General features: G+C 43.3%; 1 protein-coding gene across 3 annotated transcripts in view; it reads right to left on the bottom strand.

The window, feature by feature from the left end:
• The window catches only part of LOC111151495 (testis expressed 14, intercellular bridge forming factor), a 94150-nt gene extending 71165 nt beyond the window's left edge, over window positions 1–22985 (bottom strand). For all 3 annotated transcript variants that reach the window (XM_022509510.1, XM_022509509.1, XM_022509511.1), the window contains exon 1: window positions 22850–22985. In XM_022509510.1, coding sequence (XP_022365218.1) covers window positions 22850–22985 — 136 coding nt within the window. The remainder of the gene's footprint in view (window positions 1–22849) is intronic.
• Window positions 22986–23382: the final 397 nt, after the last annotated feature.

The raw sequence follows: 23382 nt of genomic DNA, 5'->3' as shown, positions 1-23382 counted from the left end.
GCAGAGAGGCAGGCAGAGAGAGGAGGAAGCAGCTTTCCTGCAAGCGGAGACCCCACATGGTGCTCAATCCCAGGACCCTGAGATCATGACCTGAGGCAAAGGCAGAGGCTTTAACCCAATGAGCCACCCAGACACCCCAACAGCCTGCCTCTTTAAAGCCGGGAGGCATTCCCTCCACAGATCTAGTAAAGCAGCCTCACCCCTGAAAGCAAAAGGAAATGACAGGCCTTTGCTAGTAAGAAGCAAGGTGATTCTGGCGATTCACAGACCTGTACCCCTGGGGATAAAAATACATTATATGTTTATAAAAAAATAAAAAATGATTAAAAAAAAGAAGAAGAAGAAGCAAGGTGATTCAAGAGATCAGTAAACAATAGCAGTTGCATGAAATCGCAGTCCTAAGAGCTTGACTTTCAAACGCTGGTCAATTACAGACAGGGCACCATGACTGTGGCAGAAAGGGGAACCTGGTGGCTGAGAACCAATGCAGAAAAACAAAGCCTTTGGGGTTTGGGGGTAGTACAGTTTTCTGCACTACCTGTTCACACTTTTTGAGTATGTACATAAGTATGCATTTTTTGAGTAAGTTCAGTGCCCAACATGGGGCTTGAAACTGGCAACCCTGAGATTAAGAGTTGCTCTACTGACTGAACCAGCCAGTTACTTCACCTTTTGAGTTTCTAAAATAAAATTAGTTTGGTGGAGCTGACATTATTACTTTGAAAGAGGACTTTGCCTGCCTCCATTTTACCTCAAACTTTTTTTTTTTTTTTAAGATTTTACTTTTAAGTAATCTCCCCATCCAATGTAGGGCTCAAACTTACAACCCAGAGATAGAGTCATCGGCTCTACTGCCTGAGCCAGCCCAGGTGCCCATGACCTCAAACTTTCCAAATAAGGTTTTTGTTCCAGTTTATCTCTTAACTCAGGCAAAAGACCCTGCAGAACAAAACATAACTTGTTGGGAACCAAAAGTACTCCCTCAAGGAACCATGATTGCCCTGAGCCAACAAGACCCACCCGGGACTGACTCCAGGGCAGCGATCCTTTTAACCTTCACTGGCTGTCTGGATGTACCCACCACCCACCTTTGCCCTCCATTTTCTTTATATAAACCTGGAAGTACTTTGGGCATTTTGGATATCATAGACACTAGTCTTAGACACCAGTTTGCTGTCTTCCCAATGGTGACTTCACTGAAATAAATTCCTTTCTTATTCTACCACCACTTGTTTCTCTGCCTTTGGGAACCCCAGAGCCAGGTATTCCTGCACCCCTTATGTGCCTGCTACAACTTGAGTGCCAACTCTTAACACTACTAGCTACTATGTAGTGAGGGCTTTCCAGGTACAGGCATCATTCTAAGTGCCTTAAATATTAGATAAACGCAGTTGTTAGTCGTCCTAGTTTTATGGATAGAGAAACTAAGACACAGATTACGTAAGTTGCCAAAAGTCACACAGCTGTTAAATAGCAGAGCTGGTAAGTCACCCTCACCTTTATCCCGCTTTGTACTAAAATACTATTTCAGGTACTGAGCATACAGAGGTATGGAGGTGAGTAAAGGTTCCTACTCTCACTCTGAGTTTACATTCTAGTGAGGGAGAGAGACGACAGCAACAAACATCCAAGACAATGTTAGATAATGAGGCATGCCAAGGATTTTAAATGCTGAAACTGAGAGAGATTGGTGTCTCCTTTGGATTTGGATGGTCAAAGAAGGCCCTCTTTGGAGGTTACATTTACCCAGAGAAAACAATTAATGCAAAGATTCAAAGAAGGGAACAAAGCGGTATATTCCAGCAACCTGAAAACAGCTAGAGAGCTGTTCACGGTATGAGTATCAGGGTATGAGGGAGAGGTGAGGTGCAGGCAGGGGCCAGATATCTGAGGGTTTTCTAGGCAAGGTTGAGGTCAGGGGAGTCTGGATTTTAAGTGTGAAGGGAGGCCACCAATACATTTATAGCTGTGAAGACCAGTTTTGAGGCCATTGCCTCAGGTGTCTGTGGGATAGATCATGGTGGCTTGCATTTGGGTGTATGTAGCAAGAAAGGAGAAACTTGGGCTGTTGTGGAAGACGAGTCAATAGGATACACTGATGGACTTGGTGAGGGCCGGTGAGGGAAAGAGGTTTCAAAGGTGATAAGTTGGTTTGTGCCTGGAAAAAAAACCTGGTGGATCGAGTTGCTAATAGGGAAGACTGTGGAAGAGACAGGGATTTCTCATTCAAGGGAAGTACTTTTTCAGAATGAGGGAAAGAAGCAGTCAACCACTATATTTGCTTTATTTAATTGGACACTTACAACAATCCCATGTGTTGATGCTATTATTACTACATGCTACCTGCGTTAGAGGAACAGACTTAAGTTAAGAAATTTCTCCAGGGGGCGCCTGGGTGGCTCAGTGGGTTAAGCATCTGCCTTAGGCTCAGGTCATGATCTCAGGATCCTGGGATCAAGCCCTGCATCCGGCTCTCTGCTCAGCAGGGAGCCTGCTTCCCCCATCTCTCTGCCTGCCTCTCTGCCTACTTGTGATCTCTGTGTCAAAAAAAATAAATAAAATCTTAAAAAAAGGAAAAAAAAAAAAAAGAAATTTCACCAGAACTCACAGCTAGTAAATAGCAGACCAAGGTGTCAACTCTAGAGCACACACTTCTCTCACAGCCCCCAACCTTCAAAGATGACCAAGAACTAAAGTGAAAGCTTGGCCACTGTAGATCCCAAAGGAGAAAATCAAGTAGGAAATACATGGTACATAGCTAGAGTGGAAGAAAGAGAAATTAACTGTGATCTGGGAAGGTACTTCTGAGACCAGGAAGCAATCTCAAAGCTTTAACAGCAGGGAAGGAAAGGAGGCACACTCTCAGCACTCTCAGGAGATACGACGTCCTTTTTTTCTTTTTCTTTTCCTTTTTTTTTTTTTTTTTTAAAGATTTTATTTATTTATTTGAGAGAGAGCACATGAGCAAGGAGAAGGTCAGAGAGAGAAGCAGACTCCCCGTGGAGCTGGGAGTCCGATGCGGGACTCGATCCCGGGACTCCAGGATCATGACCTGAGCAGAAGGCAGTTGTCCAACCAACTGAGCCACCCAGGCGTCCCTCTTTTCCTTTTTTTTCCCCCTTTCTTTCTTTCCTTCTTTCTTTTCATTCTTTTCTTTCTATTTCTTTTAGGTTTAAGTAATCTCTACACCCAACGTGGGCTCGAATTCACAACCCTGAGATCGAAGGTTGCATGCTCTATTGACCCAGTCAGCCCAGCACCCCTCCTTCCTTCTTTCTTCTCATCTCTCCTACCCTTCCTCACCAGCCTCCCTCAGCAAAGATTTTGCCTCACACTGGGCACAGAACTAGAAGCTATCATTTGAAAAACCCTCACTATGGTCTCATTACACAGACGAACTGCCTACCTTTGTACTCCACATCAACTCTGGCCAACTCAAAAGTCCTGACCCTGGAAACAACTCTCTCCTAAATCTCAGTTTCTCCTGCTCTATCCAGTCCTTCCATCTGCTCTCAGACTTGTTCTCCCACCTTTATTTTCTTTTTTTAATATTTATTTATTTGAGAGAGGAGAGAAAGTGCATGGGGGGTGGGGAGGGAGAATCAGACTCCCCACTAAGCAGGGAGTCCAACGCAGGGCTCTATCCCAGGACCCTAGGATCACGACCTAAGCCTAAGGCAGATGCTCAATGGACTGAGCCACCCAAGTGCCCCATGTTCCCCCATCTTTAATTCTCCCATGTCCCTATCTACCCACATCCTACATCTCCTCCCCCCTCCAATGCATATCCGTCTCTATACTTTCCATCACAGCTTGATCTTCTGGGAGCTCTTTCCACCCAGTGACAAGCCCTCACATCCCTTCATTGATCAGCCCATCCCAAACCAGTTTCTCTATCTACCACAAGACCAATAAAGTTACCACTAAATGCCATGGATACCTTTCTAGCTGTATCTTTTTTTTTTTTTTAAAGATTTTATTTATTTATTTGACAGAGATCACAAGAAGGCAGAGAGGCAGGCAGAGAGAGGAGGAAGCAGGCTCCCCGCTGAGCAGAGAACCCGACGCGGGGCTCGATCCCAGGACACTGAGATCAAGACCTGAGCCGAAGGCAGAGGCTTTAACCCACTGAGCCACCCAGGCGCCCCTTTCTAGCTGTATCTTAATCTCTTATATGCTTTCTACACATTTCTCTATCCCACTTTCCTTCCTTGGCTTTGATCAAGCATATTCATCTGGTTTCCATTGTACCTGTTTGGCTCCCCCTTCTCAGTCTGCTTTGGGAGTTCTGTCTGTTAAAGGTCAGAAATTTCTCCTAAATGTGCCCTAAACTTAATTCTACCATCACTTCCCACCACATTGCCCTACCTAATTCAGTTACTCCTCCATTCTCCCCATCTTAACTCCTCCATTCTCCCCATCTTAACTCCTCCATTCTCCCCATCTTAACATAAGGAACCATTTGCTCAAGCCATGAAATCTGACAATTATCCCTCACTCAAACTGAATCAATCCCCCAAATCCTGCCAATATTAAATTTCTTTCAAATCTAGTCAGCTTCTCTTTCTTCATCACCATCACGACCTTCCCTACTGTCTAGATGAATGCAATAGGTGCCCAAACCAGGTCCTACACTTGCCACCTCAACCCTGCCCCAATCTAACTGCCACAGAGCTGTTAGTAACCTTAAACCACAAAGCAGATCAAAGCCAGCCCCCCCCTTTTTTTTCTTAAGTTTTTATTTATGTACTTGACAGAGCATACCCCCAACAAGCAGGGGGAAGCGGCAGGAAGAGGAAGAAAATGCAGGCTCCCACCTAAGCAAGGAGCCCCACAGGGTAGAACATGAGTTGGAAACACTCACTCAACCTACTGAACCACCCAAGTGCCTCCACTCCCCTTTCAATAGGGAGCCCACCACTCTTAAACAAAACCATACGTAATAAACAAAACTACCCCCAGCTCCCCACCCAAACGCTAAGAGTAAATCCTTCCTTTATTCTTAAAAATAAAAACAAAAAACTATATTAGCAAGAAGTAACCTTACAAGAAATAAAATTAGAAACAAAGAAGACCCACAAGAATACCTCAAACTGTTTGTCCTCCGTAAAAATAATATTAGTACCAACCCACCCTCAACTTTTATTTTTATTTACTAACAACCAAATCTACCAAAACCACTCAGATGGTATTCCTTCCATCTAACCTCTGCAAAAGAGAGAAAGAACGATCATCAATGACCAAAAGGTATTGTATACCACAACACCCACAGTCAGCTTCACGCTCAGGAAGAAATACTACAACTCCTCCTCGTGGTTTTGGGTACTCTACAAGTTCAGAGAAACTTCTCTAGTAACAAACTATAGAAATGATCCCTGAAAGTATAGTCTTAACTTTCTGCTTCTGGCCTCGGCTAGGTCTATGGCAGCCGCACACTTCTCTTTGATGGCGACATTTTTCCCCACGTTCTTCCATTTTAGAAATATCAAATAAACAAATTTTCAAAGTATTTTTTTTTACATACCACCTTTTAAAACACTCTGAATACTCTTAAGAGTCTTTTTTCTTAAAGAAAACTAAGTATTCTACTTCCTAATTAGCCTATTACAGACCGACAGCCAATCAGAAGCTTGTCTTTCTGCCGCTAACACTTCCGGACTACTTTAAGATAAGGGTGCGCTAGGGGGCGCCAATTAGTCCGACATCTCATGGACTACACTCCCCGTCTTCGGGTGAGAGTTCTCTTTTTCTTTCTTTCTTTCTTTTTTTTGGAACCTCTAAGACCCTAAATTTGGAAAGCTAATAGTAAATTAATTTGACATTTTTTAGAAGATTTTATTTATTTGACAGAGAGAGAGAAAGAGAGAGATCACAAGTAGGCAGAGAAAGAGGAAGGGAAGCAGGCTCACTGCTGAGCAGAGAGCCCAATGCACGGCTTGATCCCAGGACCCTGAGATCAAGACCTGAGCTGAAGGCAGAGGCTCAACCCACCGAGCCACCCAGGCGCCCCTAAATTGACATTTTTACTTTGAGACCAGCTCCTGGTTACTAACTTGTCTGTGGACTTGAGAGGCACATAATTCACCTGGATAGGTTTCTTTCTTTTCTTTTTTCTTTTCTTCTTTCCTTCCTTCCTTCCTTCCTTCCTTCCTTCCTTCCTTCCTTCCTTCCTTCCTTCCTTTCTCTCACTCTCTCCTTCATTTTTTTTCCCCAAGATTTTATTTATTTGATAGAGAGAGACATAGCCAGAGGGAACACAAGCAGGGGGAGTAGGAGAGGGAGAAGCAGGCTCCCGGCTGAGCTGGGAGCCTGATGCAGAGCTTGATCCCAGGACCCCAGGATCACCACCCAAGCAGAAAGCAGATACTTAACCAACTGAGCCACCCAGGTGCCCCTTATTTTTTTCTTTTTTCTTTTCTTTTTCTTTTTCTTTCTTTCTTTCTTTCTTTCTTTCAAGATTTGGGTTTTCAAAACAGTGTATCCAGGTGTAGAGAGCAAAATGGAGTCTCTCATATCAAGCAGGAGCCTGTGTCAAGCAATGACACAAGCAGTTAAGGTACTGCAGCTAGAAAATACTGCTTCACCAATCTCAGCTGACACCCCAGAACTGATAACAACTAGAACCAGAGGAGGTCTGCAGAGACCCAAAACTGATTAAATCCCTTTAACAAGGAAGAATTTTGGCAGGAGACAGACTCTTCAGACCTGACCCCCCTATGTCCGACCACTTGAAAAAGGCAACTGCCCCCAAAAGGTCTGCCAGGTTGATCTCCAAACACAACAGAGATCTTTCACTGTTTGAACATCAGAAGCAGTAAGTGCCCAGCGCTGACCCGGACCAGATGGAGGCCTTATCTCTACTGCACACCCATGGACTGACTTTGCGTTTGGTTGGTTAACTTTCTGCACACTTCTGGGTATCTTGTGTGTTGTGGGGCTTGTATTCTGTCCTGTCTGTGTGCTGTATAAGAAGCCAAGCTTAGGGGCGCCTGTGTGGCTCAGTGGGTTAAAGCCTCTGCCTTTGGCTCAGGTCATGATCTCAGGGTCCCGGGATCCAGCCTGCATCCAGCTCTATGCTCAAGCAGGAAGCCTGCTTCCCCCCCTCTCTCTGCCTGCCTCTCTGCCTACTTGTGATCTCTGTCAAATAAATAAATTAAATTAAAATCTTAAAAAAAAAAAAAAAAGCAGCCAAGCTTAATCCCATGGTGAACTGTCTTTGAGTTTGGAATCCTGAACAGCTTTATAATTGTGATTTAACTTTGCTTTATGATTGAATAAAGCTGACGTTGTGGAAAGAAACAACTCGTGTGTGTGCCTTCACAGGGTGCTCATGAAACCAAGCCAGTCTTAAATGGGGGAATCTGGAAATTTATTTTGACAGGTGGGGATACTCACCACTATACTAACGAGGAATCACACTGGAAATTTATTTTGAAAAGCAATTTTCCCCTTCATTTTTTAAAAGATTTTATTTATTTATTTGAGAGAGAGAGTGAGCACAAATGGTGGGGAGGGGCAGAGGGAGAGAGAAAAGCAGACTCCTCGCTGAGCAGGAAGCCCAACAAGGGGCTGAATCCCAGGACCCTGAGATCAGACCTGAGCCGAAGGCAGATGCTTAACTGACTGCGCTACCCAGGCACCCCCCTTTATTTTTTAATTAGGAAAAAAATAACAAGTGTAGTGTGCTTACTTTGGGGATTTGGGGTGTTGGGGGTTCTGCTTTAATTGGTAATTATGTACATATTCATATTATTTATAATTTTTGAATCTTAAATTGTATCACCTTTATTTTAAATATTATCAGGCCTATCTAAACAGAGACCACAACTTTTTCAGTTTTCTTCTTGGTGCTGCTCAGTATCAAAATAAATAAAATTCAATCTAAATAAGTCTTATTATTATTTGTTTAAATAACTTGCCAGGTGAGTCTGACAGGTTGCACACCTTTACCCACCCACCCCCCACCAAAAAATGGACTTAAATGTTATTTCTCTCGTTCATTAAAAAAGAGACAAATTTTTAAAAAAGAAACAAAACCAAAAAACCCTTATCATTTCTCTAGTACATTAATATGTTCCAGGCCTTCTACTAAACCCTTTACATAGATCACACCATTTAATCTTAGAACTAACCCTAAGAGTCTGAGGAAATGGAAACTTAGAATGTTAAGTGGCTCACCCATGCCACAAGGCTGTCTCCTGCTGCCTTAAGCACTGACATTCCACCTTTCTGTATCTTGTAAGTTCTTACCTTCTCCCATGTAACCCACAAAAGAGGTTCTTTGTGTTTTGCCCAAGTCTAGAACTAGGTAAAACTTAATAAACTGACCTGACTAAAGTAAACCCATAAGTAAAGAAGTAGGCAGTAGAAGTACGGGGGGGGGGGTGAGTTGCAGAAGTCGCCAAGGAAGAAAAGGGGGAATCGGGGTGCACTGTCTGAGGAGCAGTGAGAAATAATTTAGGCATTTCTTACAAATGCTAAGAAAGGTTGACTGGGGATGAACTTTTTTTTTCTTTTTCTTTTTTAGATTTTATCCATTTATCTGACAGAGAGGGAACACAAGCAGGGGGAGTGGGAGAGGAAGAAGCAGGCTTCCCAAAGAGCAGGGAGCCTGATGTGGGGCTCGATCCCAGGACCGCAGGATCATGACCTGAGCTGAAGGCAGACCCTCAATGACTGAGCCACCCAGGCGTTCCCAGGCATGAACTTCTTATTGATGGGAGTCAACTTAGCAATCAGAGGTGCTATGAAGAGGAAAAGGCTATGAATACAGCCTGTGTCCTGACTGGAAGATCTTTTGGCCATTTCCACCATGTATTCTGCCCACTGAATAGCACTCAGCAACTCTGTGACAGATCAAAAAGAAAATGAGACCAAAACTCCTTTCCTCAAGATTACTAACAGAGCGAGTCATCAACTTGGTACTCAGTGACAAGCTAGGCTTCCCTAAAGGAACCCGAGATCTTACCCTGCATAACTTACACCCATGTGATATATACACACATACAGAAACACCCTACTTCTGAGCACCAAAAAGAGAGCGGGGTAAAGGTTGGGGGAGGGGAGGAGAACGTGATCCTTAACTATAAAATGTTGAAATAAGGAATTGGACTAACTAACCTGCTTTGAAAGTCCCTTCTAGCTCTGATATTCTTTTTTTAAGATTTTATTTATTTATTTGATAGCACAAGTATGAAGAGCAGCAGGCAGAGGGAGAGGGAAAAGCAGAATCCCCGCCAAGCAGGGAGCCCCATGCAGGGCTCGATCCTAGGACCCTGGGATCTTGACCTGAGCCAAAGGCTGGTGCTTAACTGACTGAGCCACCCAGGTGCCCCCTAACTCTGATATTCTCAGATTGCCTTATTCATTTTTTCTTAACAGTTCTATGAGGAGGCCAGATCCGAGCCACACATCTGCCTACCTGACATCTAGTTGACTGACATCTTGAATTGAATGTCTCAGAAGCACCTTGAATTCAACATGTCCAAGCTAGTCTTGCCTGCTCCCTAAAACTAGGCCTCTTCCAGTTTCCTACCTTGGTGATGGTACCACTGCCCACAAACCGGTCCAGGAGCACAAAACAAGGGTTAGCTCTGACACCTTCCTTCACACCAACCTGTCATAAGGCTGATAAGTTATCTCCCACATACCTTTCAAACCCATCTGCTGATCTTCACCTCTACTATCTCTTTGGCTGGCTGAGTGACCATCTTTCAACTGGACAGAGCTTAACCTACACTCATCATTGCTCTTCTCCAATCCATTTCCCAAGCAGTGGTCTGGTTCCCTTTCAAATCCTTTTTTTTTTTTTTTAATGTTTTATTTATTTAAGTAATCTCTACACCTTACATGGGGCTCAAACTCATGACCCTTAGATCAAGATTTGCCTGCTCCTCCAAATGACCCAGCCAGGTGCCCAAGGAAGGGGTCTTTCTTTTTCTTTACTTTTTTTTTTTTTTTTTTAAGTAATTTCCACACCCAAAGCAGGGCTTGAACTTAAACTCAAACTCATGGCCCTGAGATCAAATCATGTACTCTTCTGACTGAGCCAACCAGGTGCCCTCCTTTTCAAACTTTAAATCGAATTATGTCAACTCTGAGAAGCAATTCTCCATGTCTCTCAGATTTTTGTACATCAGCTTTTCTTCTGGAGCATCTACTCCAGGATGTCTATATCATGAACAGACTTGGGAGCTAGAGACAGTGTCTACCTCCAGAGCAAAGAGGACGTTTGTTTCCTAGCCAAAACAATAAAGAATATTTCTCCCTCTGGGGACAATGTCAGGCAGGTTGTATGCCCGTTATAAAAGACAGTTTCATGCTCTTGGCTTTGCAAAGCCTGTCTTCTGTCATGCAGCCTATGTTGTATACAGGCATACTTGGCCTTCTTTGCATCACTCTCTGGGAACTGGGGCTCCAGTACAAAAATTGTACTGAGCAATACTGCTATTGCTGGAAATAATAAGTTGTCCTTTATCTCTGACCCAGGAATCTAGTATCCTGTGCCACCATCCACAAAACTGTGACAGGCTAATGTGATAGCTTGCAAATATAATAGAACCTCAGATCTTGACAGTTACCTCACACACTTTCCTCTACCCTGCTGAAAATAGTTCACTGGCATCTCACTGCTCTCAGAAGGAAGGTGAAACACCTCACAACGGTTTCTAAAGCCCTATATGTCTCGGCTCTCCTCTTGTCTCTCCAATCTCATGCTTTAGCTCACATTTCCAGTTCTCACTGTCCCACACTCACCCACTTTCTTGGAGTCTCTTATATGTTATGCTTCTACCAAAGAAGATCTTCCCACCTGTTGTTACCTTTGCTAGAAATACACTTCCTTGCCCTCTTTCCCCAGTTAACCTATGATACTGTGATATAATAAGAAATATGTATTTTGGGGGCACCTGGGTGGCTCAGTCAGTTAAGCACAACTGCCTTTGGTTCAGGTCATGGTCCTAGGGTCCTGGGATCAAACCCCACATGGGGCTCCCTGCTCAGTGGGGAGCCTGCTTCTCCCTCTCCCTTTGCCTGCCACTCCCCCTGCTGTGCGCGCTCACTCTCTCTCTCTGTCAAATACATTAAAAAACAAAAGAAAAAGAAAGAAAATATGTATTTTGGTCTTCAACCTGACTCCTGACCAGAGCTCCTAAAACTTCTGTAATTTCTAAATAATAACAGTGTTAGGAGCATCTTGTGTTTTATTATTTGTCTTTGATCCTGGTTCCTGACATATTTCCTGGGTGATAGAAGCATCTTTTGTTCTAATTAGACTACTCTTGGTGGGATTCAGGATGGAAGCTGGTTACCAGAAAGAAAAATCCAAGCTTGGGACGCCCGGGTGGCTCAGTTGGTTAAGCCGCTGCCTTCGGCTCAGGTCATGATCCCAGGGTCCTGGGATCGAGTCCTACATCGGGCTCCTTGTTCAGTGGGAGCCTGCTTCTCTCTCTGCCTCTGCCTGCCTCTCTGCCTGCTTGTGTTCTCCCTCCCTCTCTCTCTCTCTCTCTGACAAATAAATAAATAAAATCTTTAAAAAAAAAAAGAAAAAGAAAAATCCAAGCTTGGAAATTTGAGGGGTGCCTGCGTGGCTCAGTCAAGTTAAGCGTCCAAATCATAATTTCAGCTCAGGGCATGATCTCAGGGTTATGCGATAGAGCCCCAAGCCAGACTCTGCACTGGGTTTGGAGCCTATTTAAGATTCTCTCTTTCCAGGGTGCCTAGGTGGCTCAGTGGGTTAAAGCCTCTGCCTTCAGCTCAGGTCATGATCCCAGGGTCCTGGGATGGAGCCCCACATGGGGCTCTCTGCTCAGCAGGGAACCTGCTTCCTCCTCTCTCTCTCTCTGCCTGCCTCTCTGCCTACTTGTGATCTCTGTCAAATAAATAAATAAAATCTTAAAAAAAAAGATTTTCTCTTTCCCTCTCTCTGTGCCCCTCTGCCTTTAAAAAAAAAAGAAAAGAAAAAAAAGAAAAGGAAAGGAAAAAAAAAAAAAGCAGCTTGAAACTTTGAGCCCTACCCCATTCTCTGGGGAGGAGGGAGCTAGATGTGGGGGTAATGATCTGTCATGTGTAAGTGATGAAGCCTCCAGAAAAATTCCTTAAGTATTAGTTTGGAGAGCTTCTGGGTTGGTGAACACACGAAGGTGCTGGGGAGAATGGCACACTTGGACTGGGAATGTAAGCTTCACACCCCCTCCCCATACCTTGTCCTGTGCTTCTCTTCCTCTGGCTGTTCCTGAGTTGTATCCGTTTACAGTAAACTGGTGATCTAATAAGTAAACTGTTTTCCTGAGTTCTATGAACTGTTCTAGCTAATTATCAAGCCCAAGGAATGAGTTGTGGAAACCTGTGACTCGTAGTCAAGTCAGACAAAGTTTTGTGTAACCTGAAGACCCACTACTTAGGTCTGGTGTCCACGGTGTTGGGCAGAGTCAGTCTTGGGAAACCCAAGTACTTACACTGTGGGATCTGATACTATCTCCAGGTAGACAACATCAGAATTTAATCAAATTGTAAGACACTCACCTGGTGTTGGAGAATTGCTCAGTGTGGGGGAAAAAACCCACACTTGATGTCAGAAGTATGGTGAGAGTAAAGAAAAAAATAAGAGTTTTCCCTTTTTGGGTGCCTGGGTGGCTCAGTCGTTAAGCATCTGCCTTCGGCTCGGCTCATGATCCCAGGATCCTGGGATTGAGCCCAGCCCCGCTGAGCAGGGAAGCCTGCTTCTCCCTCTCCCACTCCCCCTGCTTGTGTTCCCTCTCTCTGTGTCTCTCTCTAGCAAATAAATAGATAAAATCTTAAAAAAAAAAAAAAAAAGAGCTTTCCCTTTCATCACTAATTTTTAAATCTTTAGATCTTGGGGAGTCTTCCTTTCTGATTCCCACACAGCTAGTACCCTTGCAGCAGCTATGATTTTCTTTTTCTTCGGGTGATTTTGCTACCGTATGTTCTACCTCTAGATGGTGAGAGGAGGGACTCTTAGTAACCATTGAGTCTCCAGCCTTTAGCATTGCACATGGCTAGGAATGTGCTCAGTAAACACAAACCTGTATGAGATCACAAGGAAGTAATTACTACTAAAAGTAGAGAATAATAAAGACTTGTGTTTCAGGAGAGGAAGAGAAGTGGAACACTTTTAAATATATTGAAGAAGAAACTTTAGCTTAGAATACTGTTAAAGAGGGGCACCTGGGTGGCTCAGTGGGTTAAAGCCTCTGCCTTCGGCTCAGGTCATGATCCCAGGGTCCTGGGATCAAGCCCCGCATCGTATCGGGCTCTCTGCTCGGCAGGGAGCCTGCTTCCTCCTCTCTCTCTGCCTGCCTCTCTGCCTCCTTGTGATCTCAGTCTGTCATATAAATAAATAAACATTAAAAAAAAAAAAAGAAGAAGAATACTGTTAAAGAGGGGCACCTGGTTGGCTCGGATGTCTGACTCTTGATCTCAGCTCAGGTCTTAATCTCACAGTCTTGAGATCAAGCCCTGTGCTGGGCTCCACAGTGGGCAAGGAGCCTACCAAAAAAAACGAACGAACGAATAAACAAAAAACTTTAAAGAACAGAGGAATAACCCCAAACACCCAAATTGTGTGCCAGGCTCTGAAAGGCCTCAGTACACTAACCAGTTCTTAGCATTTCCATCAGGTCAGAAAATTTAAAAAAAAATAAAATAAATTTTTTTTTAAAGGACACTTTAAAAAATAAAAGGTAATTCCTGATCAGGCCTCTATTGAGGAAAGGAAACCCACACACACTTTGCTTATTGGGGAAATGGTTTAATGTGGCTACTCCCTCAGAAAAAGCAGCAAACAAACTTTGCAAGCCAGCCCCTTCATATAATGACTGATTTCCAGGGAGTGACATTAGATGTCATCTCTTTAAGAGCTCTGGATCCCAGAGTAGGAGGGAAGTTAGTGTCAGGTTTGTGTTCTGCGGAACTAGTTCAGTCCTCACTTAATGGCTGTAACATCTCGGGCAAATTCCTTAACCCTGTCAAAGAAAAATGGGTTCCCTCCCCAAACTTAGCTTGAGAAAATCACTGTTGAGAGCAGCCGGGTTAAGATCAGAACCTTTCGTTGGGGCTTTGCTTCACCACTGTTTAACAGGTTCGTAACAGGTTTAACTGTAGGGGAATGAAAACTTGCTATTCCAAATAACTACAGATGTAGCCTCATCATTTGTTTCTTAGGTGTATTGTGTGTATGCCCCACTAAGAAAAATCCAAAACACCGAGTCTGGTAAAGATGTGGATAACAGGGAGTCTCATTCATTGCTGGTGGGGATGCAAAATGGTACAGCCACTTCAGAATACAGTTTGGCAGTTCTTACAAAATTAAAAATACTCTTACCATAAATTCCAGCACTTGCACTCCTTGGTATTTACTCAAAAGGAGTTGAAAACTTATGCCACATAAAAACGTGCACATGGTGGGGCGCCTGGGTGGCTCAGTGGGTTAAGCCCTTAACAAAGGTTAAGCCTTCGGCTCAAATCATGATCTCAGGGTCCTGGGAACTTGCTTCCCCCTCTCTCTGCCTGCTGCCTACCTACTTGTGATTTCTCTCTGTCAAATAAATAAATAAAATCCGGGGAAAAAAAAGAAAGAAGAAAAAAAAAAACCTGTACATGAGGGATGCCTGTGTGACTCAGTCGGTTAAGCGTCTGCCTTTGGCTCACTTCAGGATCCCAGAGTCCTGGGGTCAAGTCCTGCGTCAGCCTCCTTGCTCAGTGTGGAACCTGCTTCTTCCTCTGCCTGCCACTCCCCCTGCTTGCGCTCGCTCTACGACAAAGAAATAACATCTTAAAAAAAAAAGAAAAAACTAAACACGAGGGGCGCCTGGGTGGCTCAGTAGGTTAAGCCTCTGCCTTCGGCTCAGGTCATGATCTCAGAGTCCTGGGATCGAGCCCCACATCAGGCTCTCTGCTCAGCGGAGAGCCTGCTTTCCCCTCTCTCTCCCTCTGCCCGCCTGTCTGCCTACTTGTGATCTCTCTGTCAAATAAATAAAATCTTTAAAAAAACTGCACATGATATTTATACCAACTTTATTCATAATTGCCAGAACTTGGAAGCAACCAAGATGTTCTTCAATAGATGACAGATAAACTGTGGCACATCCAGACAAAAAATATTATTCAGCAATAAAAATGAATGAGCTATGAAGCCAACAAATGACACAAAGGAACTTTAAATGCATGTTGCTAAAAGAAAGAAGCCACTCTGGAAAGGCTACATTCTTTGGTTTCAACTAAATGATATTTTGGAAAAGACAAAAATATAGAGACAGTAAAAAAAAAATCAGTGGCTGCCAGGGTTCACATAAAGGGATAAACAGGAGGAGGATAAAGGATTTTTAGGGCAGTGAAATTATTCTGTATGATACTTAATGGTGGAAATAACATACATCTGTCAAAATCCACAGAACTATATAGCACAAAGAGTGAATCCTTTAACACACAAAGAGTGAAACCTCACTATAAACTTCGGTTAATAATGAAAAAAACTGAACTAGTGTAAACTCTGAACTTTAGCTCAACATTCACTAAAAAAAAAACAAACCATGTGTTAAAACTATACATTTATTACATATATATGTATGTGTGTGTATGTGTGTGTGTATATATATATGTATATATATATATATAAAAATAAAAAATATATATATTATTAAACCTTTGGTTTTACGGGGTGCCTGGGTGGCTCAGTGGGTTAAAGCCTATGCCTTCGGCTCAGGTTGTGATCCCAGGGTCCTGGGATTGAGCCTCACATCGGGCTCTCTGCTCAGCAGGGAGCCTGCTTACTCCTCTCTCTGCCTGCTTCTCTGCCTACTTGTGATCTCTGACTGTCAAATGAATAAATAAAATCTTAAAAAAACAAAACAAAACTGTGGTTTCAGGGATATCTTGTTCAAAACACAGATGAAGTAAATAGTGGGATTACCCACTACAATCAGGCCCAGAACTAAAGGGTGAAATGCCTGGTGTGCCAGTGAATGATTTATGAACCACATAACTTCATAGGCTCTAAGCACTGGAAAATACTGATAACAGGCCCTTAAATGACCACGCATGTACTCCCCAGTAAGAGCATTAGAGTTTTTTCAGGAAAAAAAAAACAAAAAAGAAAAAACAAAACAAAAAGAGAAGCCTCAGGCAGGGTATAAAAAGAATTCCACCTGTTCCCGCAAGGGGCTTGCTTAGTTTCAAGCAGACTCCCCACTGGGCGGGGAGCCTGAGGTGGGACTTGATCCCAGAGAGAACCTGAGGGGAAGGCAAACGCTTCACCAACTAAGCCAAACCATGCGTCCCTGTACAAACCAGTATAGTTAATAATACTGCACTATTTGAATATTTGAAAGTCACTAAGAGTATATCTTTTTTTTTTTTAAGATTTTATTTATTTATTTGACAGAGAGAGATCACAAGTAGAGAGAGAGGCAGGCAGAGAGAGAGAGAGGGAAGCAGGCTCCCTGCTGAGCAGAGAGCCCGATGCGGGACTCGATCCCAGGACCCTGAGATCATGACCTGAGCCGAAGGCAGCGGCTTAACCCACTGAGCCACCCAGGCGCCCACTAAGAGTATATCTTAAACGTGCTTTAGGATCATCACACAGACAAAAAATTCTATACGTACAGTGACATGTTAACTAGACATTGTGGTTATCATTTTGCAATACATACAAACTGGAATCATGTTGTACAACTAATATAATGTTTATGTCAATTACAGCAAAACTTTTTCAAAAAACTTAAAAATTTATATATTCACAACCAAAAGTTAAAATTCAATAGAAAACTTCACAATAAAAAGTAAATAGCCCCGACCAATAATACAAACTGATGAGAAATTTAAAAAAAAAAAAAAAAAAAAAAAGGAGAACTTCAAGGATTAATTTAGGAGGTCCAATATCTAACTAAAGAGAGTTCTAGAAAGACATGACTTCAGCAAAGCCGGAGAGAAACAATTTATATATAAAATACAATTAATAGAAACACCTGGGTGGCTTGGCGGGTAATCGTGGGGCTCTTGATTCCGGCTGGGGTTGACTTACTAGAACTCCATCGCTCTGGGCCTGGAGCCTAAATAATTCACTAAGATTGTCTCCTTCCTCTAGCGCTCTCACTCTCTTTAAAAGCAAGCTTCAAAAGGACAAAAACCCCATCTTGAAAAACAAATTTCCACACATAAAACATTCCCACACACGACCAGAAACAAATACCGCTAAAACTCAGAAAAACAATGCTTGAGAACTCAGTACCTGCTAACTTCCTTTATAAAGAAGGAAATTCTTTAAAAAAAACTTAAACCGGGGGATGCCTGGGTGGCTCAGTGGGTTAAATAAGCCTCTGCATTCGGATCAGGTCATGATCCCAGGGTCCTGGGATCCAGCCCCACATAGGGCTCTCTGCTCAGCAGGGAGCCTGCTTCCCTCCTCTCTCTGCCTGCCTCTCTGCCTGCTTGTGATCTCGCTCTGTCAAATAAATAAGTAAAACCTGTTAAAAAAAAAAAAAGAAAGAAAGAAAGAAAGAAAATGAAAAAGGAAAGAAACAAACAAACAAACAAACGAAACTCAAACCGGGACGCTTGCAAGGCTCAGTGGGTTAAGCAACTGCCTTCAGCTCCTGTCATGATAGGAGCGTCCTGGGACGCATCGGTCTCCTTGTACAGCAAGGAGCCTGCCTCTCTCTCTCTCTGACAAATAAAACCTCTCCCAAAAAAAAAAAAAAAAAAAAAATAGAGGCACCTGGATGGCTCGGTTAGTTGGACGACTGCCTTCCCCTCGGATCTTGACCCTAGGGTCCTGAGACCGTGCCCCGCATGAACTCTCTGCTCAATGAGCAGTAAGTCTTTCCATCTGTCACTCTACTCACACTTTCCCTCTCTATCCGTCTGTGAAATAAATGAAACCTTTAAAATTAAAATCAAACTACCAGCAGGTAAACACCAAAAATACATATAACAACACCTAAAAAAGTCAGCTAAAAACGACAAAGATGCAAAACCACTGACCTTAAACAGGAAGAAATAGAGACAAACCACTCAGACAGCACCCCTCTCCTCTCACCTTCCTAAAAAGAAAGGTGGAACGATCATCAATGACAAAGGGCAATTGCAAAGAAAACAACACCCAAAGTCAGCTTCACGCTCAGAAAAGGGTACTACGTCTCTTCCTCGTGGTTCTAGGTACTCTACACATTCAGAGAAACTTCTCTAGTAACAAACTATAGAAATGATCCCTGAAAGTATAGTCTTACTTCCAAACACTCGGCCTCGGTAAGTCAATGGCGTCCGCACACTTTGTACGCATGGTGATATTTTTGTCAACTCATCTGCCAACTCACGCATCTTATTTTATATTTCACGACAATTCGGTCAAATAGCAAAGTTTAAAACACCATTTTTTCGCCTGTAAATCTTCCAGCAACACTTAAATCAGTAACAAATCTCATTAGCATCCGGCTTCCTAACAGCGAATCACACGCTGTATGCCTCTGACTCCAACCCGGAGGGATCAGTATTGCCCCGCCCACCACGCCCGGCACGACCTGGGTCTCGGTCGGGTGGCACCGCCCCACTCTAGGCTAAAAAAATGTTGACGCCACAGGTCAGCATCGGACTGTCTCGCTTGCTACAAACGTCCGCTGACTTGAAGAGACCAGTTCCCTTTCCCTTGAGAGAGAGGCGGAAGGAGGAGGCAAAGAGAGAGGTAAGAACTGGTGTACACTTCTAATACCACATAATAATAATCATAACCACGATGATTTATTGAATACCTACTTGATAACATTTTGATCCGTTGTTTCATTTCATCCTCTAAACAACTGAAGAAGGGTGTCATTACTTCCTCGTTCTTATGCAGGCTATAACGTCATACAGCTGGACAAACCTAGGTATGTCTGGTACCAAATCAAATCCGGATTCTTTCTCGTAAGACAAAGTGGTCTTCCTCAGGAGGTCTAGTCTCCAATCAAATTAATTTCTCTAATAAAGCACTAAATACATTATCACTTAAAGTTCAGTCCTGAATGTTTCACCTTTCTGGCTTGTAGACCTCAGAAGCAGCCTGTTTGTCTGTGGCAAAAGTTAATCCCAGTTTCTCCTCAAAGAACACATGTACCGGGGCGCCTGGGTGGCTCAGTGGGTTAAGCCTCTGCCTTCGGCTCAGGTCATGATCTCGGGGTCCTGGGATCGAGCCCCGCATCAGGCTCTCTGCTCAGCAGGGAGCCTGCTTCCTCCTCTCTGCCTGCCTCTCTGCCTACTTGTGATCTCTCTCTCTCTCTCTCTGTCAAATAAATAAATAAATAATCTTATATATATATAAAAAAAGAACACATGTACCTTATATATGAAGTGTGTAATTTTTATCACTAAACTTCTAAAAATACTTTTCCCCCACATCTTCTAGGATGCCAGGAAGCACAGTGCCATCTAGACATGTGGTTTTCTGAACCAACCACATTTTCCAGGGCTTCATAGTAACATGACTAAAAAGCATGAGATTCATCTCATCTAACCACTTCTAACACAATCTCCTCAGAGACAGTCAGATGCTCTGTACTTAAATTCTGTCAGAAAGGGACAGTGTTTGGGCAATCTGCCCAGGTCTGAGACATATCCCCATTTTCTTATATATTGAAGTTATAAAGTGCCTTCCAATCACTTTCATCCAAGAGCTTGTCTCTGGTCTGGACCCTTCCATATCTAACACTTTTCCATTGTCCATTCCTCCAGCGTTTCTAGGAACCCCTCACCATCCATGCCATATGGATGGCCTCTTAAGAGCACACTATCCAACTGCATGTGGGTCTATCACTCCAGCACATTCAGTTTTTTTAAAGATTTTATTTTTTAAGTACTCTCTACACCCAATGTGAGGTTTGAACTCACAACCTGAAATCAAGAGTCACATGGTTCACTGACTGAGCCAGCCAGGCACCCCCAACTCAACTCTTTTTCTTTGTTAAGGTCCTGGCCTAAATATAGCTTCCTGTAAGACTTTTCCCTTGAGTACTCCCCAGACAAGGAGGCTGAGATGTAGGTACTTCTTTGCCTCCTGTACTTCTCAGTACTTTAATTACTTTTGTCTGCTGCTTGTACTGGGTTATACTCCTGGAAGGCATAGGCCACACATCTGTCCTTGGTGTTGTTCTTTTTCTTTTTTTCTTTAAGATTTTATTTATTTATTTGAGAGAGAGAGAGAGAGAGCACGCACAAGCAGGCGGAGGAACAGTTAGAGGGAGAAGCAGGCCTCCTGCTGGGCAGGGAGCATGACACAGGGCTCAATCCCAGGACCCTGGGATCATGATCTAAGCCAAAGGCAGATGCCTAACCAACTGAACCACCCATGTGCCCCTGATCTTGGTGTTCTAACCTCACGGGTCAATTAATATACATGTAATTAAAAATGAATAAAATCTGGGTTGAGGTTTCTAGAACTCAGGAACTCATCTTTTGGGTTTTAGAACTCATATAATCTATATAACTGAACTAAGTAGGATACAATCAGGAAACATTTTTTCCCCCTTTTACTGCCCTCAAGTCAAGTATGCTTTTTTGGTTGGATCTCCTTTTCCCTCTCCGGAGAGGTATCTCAGGCAGATTCCACAGTCTTTAAGTCACTCTGAGGCCTTCAAGCACAGTCTCATTTCAGGTAATAAATTGTCCAGTTCTATTGAAATCAAAACCTCTTCCTTGCTCTTCCACTCCTCTGATTTCGAGGCTGTTTCTGGCAACTCTAGAGCTGGAGGGGGAAGACCAATAAGGTGACAAGGGTCAAGGCCTTCAAACATAGCTGATCCTCTTTGTAGCTTTCGGCCTCTTCCTAGTGCCTGCTCTTCCGTGGGAGGGGTTAGTGGACCCTTCAGGTAACTCCACTCCACTTCACAGTACCCTAATGTGGCCGGTGCCCTCTCCTGCTGACTTCTTGCTGTTTCTCCAGCCTCTGTTGGGATTCTTCCTGCCTTCATAGTGTGAAGTCCTTTAGATGATTCTGCTACCCTCTACAGAGTCTACTTACCCCACTAAGTGGTGGAAGTGTGTAGCTAATCCAACTGCTGGTCTCTCATGTTTACCCAGTCATCAAGGGCTGCTATTAGGAAGGAGGCAGATGGCAGTCCTCCTGACCTCTAAATTCCAGGTAACATGCCAGGTTCTCTTCACACCACCTTGGTGGCAGCTGGCAAGGGCTGACATTCCTACTGTTCAGCAGGCTGAGACACAGACTCCCAACTATCCTGCTTGCAAGTTCTACAATTCTCTCCATGACGTTCACCTGAAGGACCTCTTATTTGGTTTGAAGCTGGGAAGGAGGGGAAAAGCCACAGCTTTCTATTCCTGTGAAATGTCTTTTAGAGAATCGTTTCCACTGACACTCCCACCACTACCCCATTGCCTTCTCCTAGATAGGCCTGAGGTGGATGATGGAGTTAAAGGTCCAAGGACCATTTTGGCCATCTCCTAAGAAGCTCTGGTTTAGACCGTCGGGGAACTTGTCACCTTGTCACCCCTTGTTCTCCACTCTGAAGCTTTAGATGAAATTCCCAGACACAGTTGAAATCCTGCTTCATATCCAGTTACACATGTCAACCCCATCACCTGCTGTAGCTTAATGGCAAGAATTTGAAGATGCAGAATGTTCAGATGTCTAAGATATAAATATTCTAATACTCTGCTTTTCACAATGGAGAGTGTGGATACAAGACAATAGAAGTCACAGCATACCTAAGCTGAACATCTATTTTTGTTTGTTTATTTGTTGTCTGAAAGAGAGCTTACACATATACAGAGGGAGAGGGAGAAGCAGACTCCCTGCTGAGCAGGGAACCCAATGTAGGGCTCAATCCCAGGACCCCGGGATCACGACTGGGCCCAAAGGCAGATGCTTAACTGATTGAGCCACCCTGGCACCCTCTGAACATCTATTTTCATGTTAACATGCACATGAATGTGTTATGGAATAAAATGCAAAATTTTGAGGGGAAAAAAAACCAACAGGACCTTTCAAATAAATTACTGACCTCACTATCAGCTACTTCATCCATAGACTCTAGGGGTGGTGCATGGAAACATTTGAGAACTTTCTGAATGAATTATTTTGTGGGATACTTGGATCCTGCAAAAATTGGAGTTACCTTTCTGGAAGTCCTCAGGAGTGCTTATGAAGTAAACGGAGAAACACTGCAGTGAAATTAGGTCACCCTGACTGTTTCACAAACAGCGGAGAGAAGTTTCATAAACCTGTCTTTATACTAAGAAGGGAGACAAGGAATTCAGCAGGACTTCTGGTTACTCAAACAACAACAACAAAATGAAAACAGGTCTGAATCGGTAGATCAAGGGCGAAACACCAGCAGAGGTTTTGTCCATGTATGGTTTAGTGTTTGTTCTTTTGGAGATTGCCTGAGCTACATTTGCTATTTCCATCTGCCTTGTGGGCTGAGCTGCCTGTAATGTCCAGCAGAAAAAAACCCTGGAAACTAAAGCACCAAGTTCCTGGGAGGAGCAAAGAAGGGGAGAGCTGTGAAAGCTGCTCTAGTCACTCCACCACAGGCTTCAGAAAACTGATTAAAGGAGAAAAGGGAATTAGGCAGAATTAAAAGTGGATGGCTGGGGCCTGAGGAGAAATCTGGAGTCTAACAGTTGGAAGACCTTATGGTTCCCTAGCACAAAACAAAACAGTCTCCAAACAACAATTTAAGACCTCTACTGAGCAATATAACTGCCCTTGTAGGGAAAATTTCATCTCAAATTTAACTTTCAATTTCCCCAAGAACTCATAGCTTTATCAAGTACCTGATTTTCCTTCCAAAACTATTCAGAAATGTGAATCAAGTTGCATCTGCAATTTTAACACAGTGCTTACCTTTCTTAAGAATCTTCTTCACTTTCATATAGTTCCCTTGTTTGACATATTCATGAAGTTGAGCTTCCAAGGAGTCATTTCTTAAGGAACCAAGCTGAACGGGACAGGGAACTGGAAGATGAACAGCCCGAGACATCCTGTTTCAAAAGAAAACAACATGCTTATTTTAACTCAGTCAGGCCTTCTGGCTAAGATTAAGTACAGAAATGCAATGAAGCAACCTAGATTCTTTTACATTCATTTCCCTTCTTGTCTACTTTCATTTATAATGAACATGATTAGGGGAACAGTTACTGAAACTACAAGATTTTTAAAAAAGATTTTATTTATTGGGGCCTCCTCGTCTCTCTCTGCCTGCCTCTCTGCCTACTTGTGATCTCTGTCAAATAAATAAATAAAATATTAAAAAAAAAAGATTTTATTTATTCGTTTGAGAGAGAGAGCATGACTGGGGCAGAAAGGCAGAGGAAGAGGGAGAAACAGACTCCCTGCTGAGCAGGGAGCCCAGTGAGGGACTTGATCCCAGGACCCTG

Source organism: Enhydra lutris, unplaced genomic scaffold (assembly GCF_002288905.1).
Source record: "Enhydra lutris kenyoni isolate GAN:26980312 unplaced genomic scaffold, ASM228890v2 scaffoldscaffold26, whole genome shotgun sequence".
Lineage (NCBI taxonomy): Eukaryota > Metazoa > Chordata > Mammalia > Carnivora > Mustelidae > Enhydra > Enhydra lutris.
Note: the sequence above shows the minus strand (reverse complement) of the source record. Positions and strands in the feature narration are given on the sequence as shown.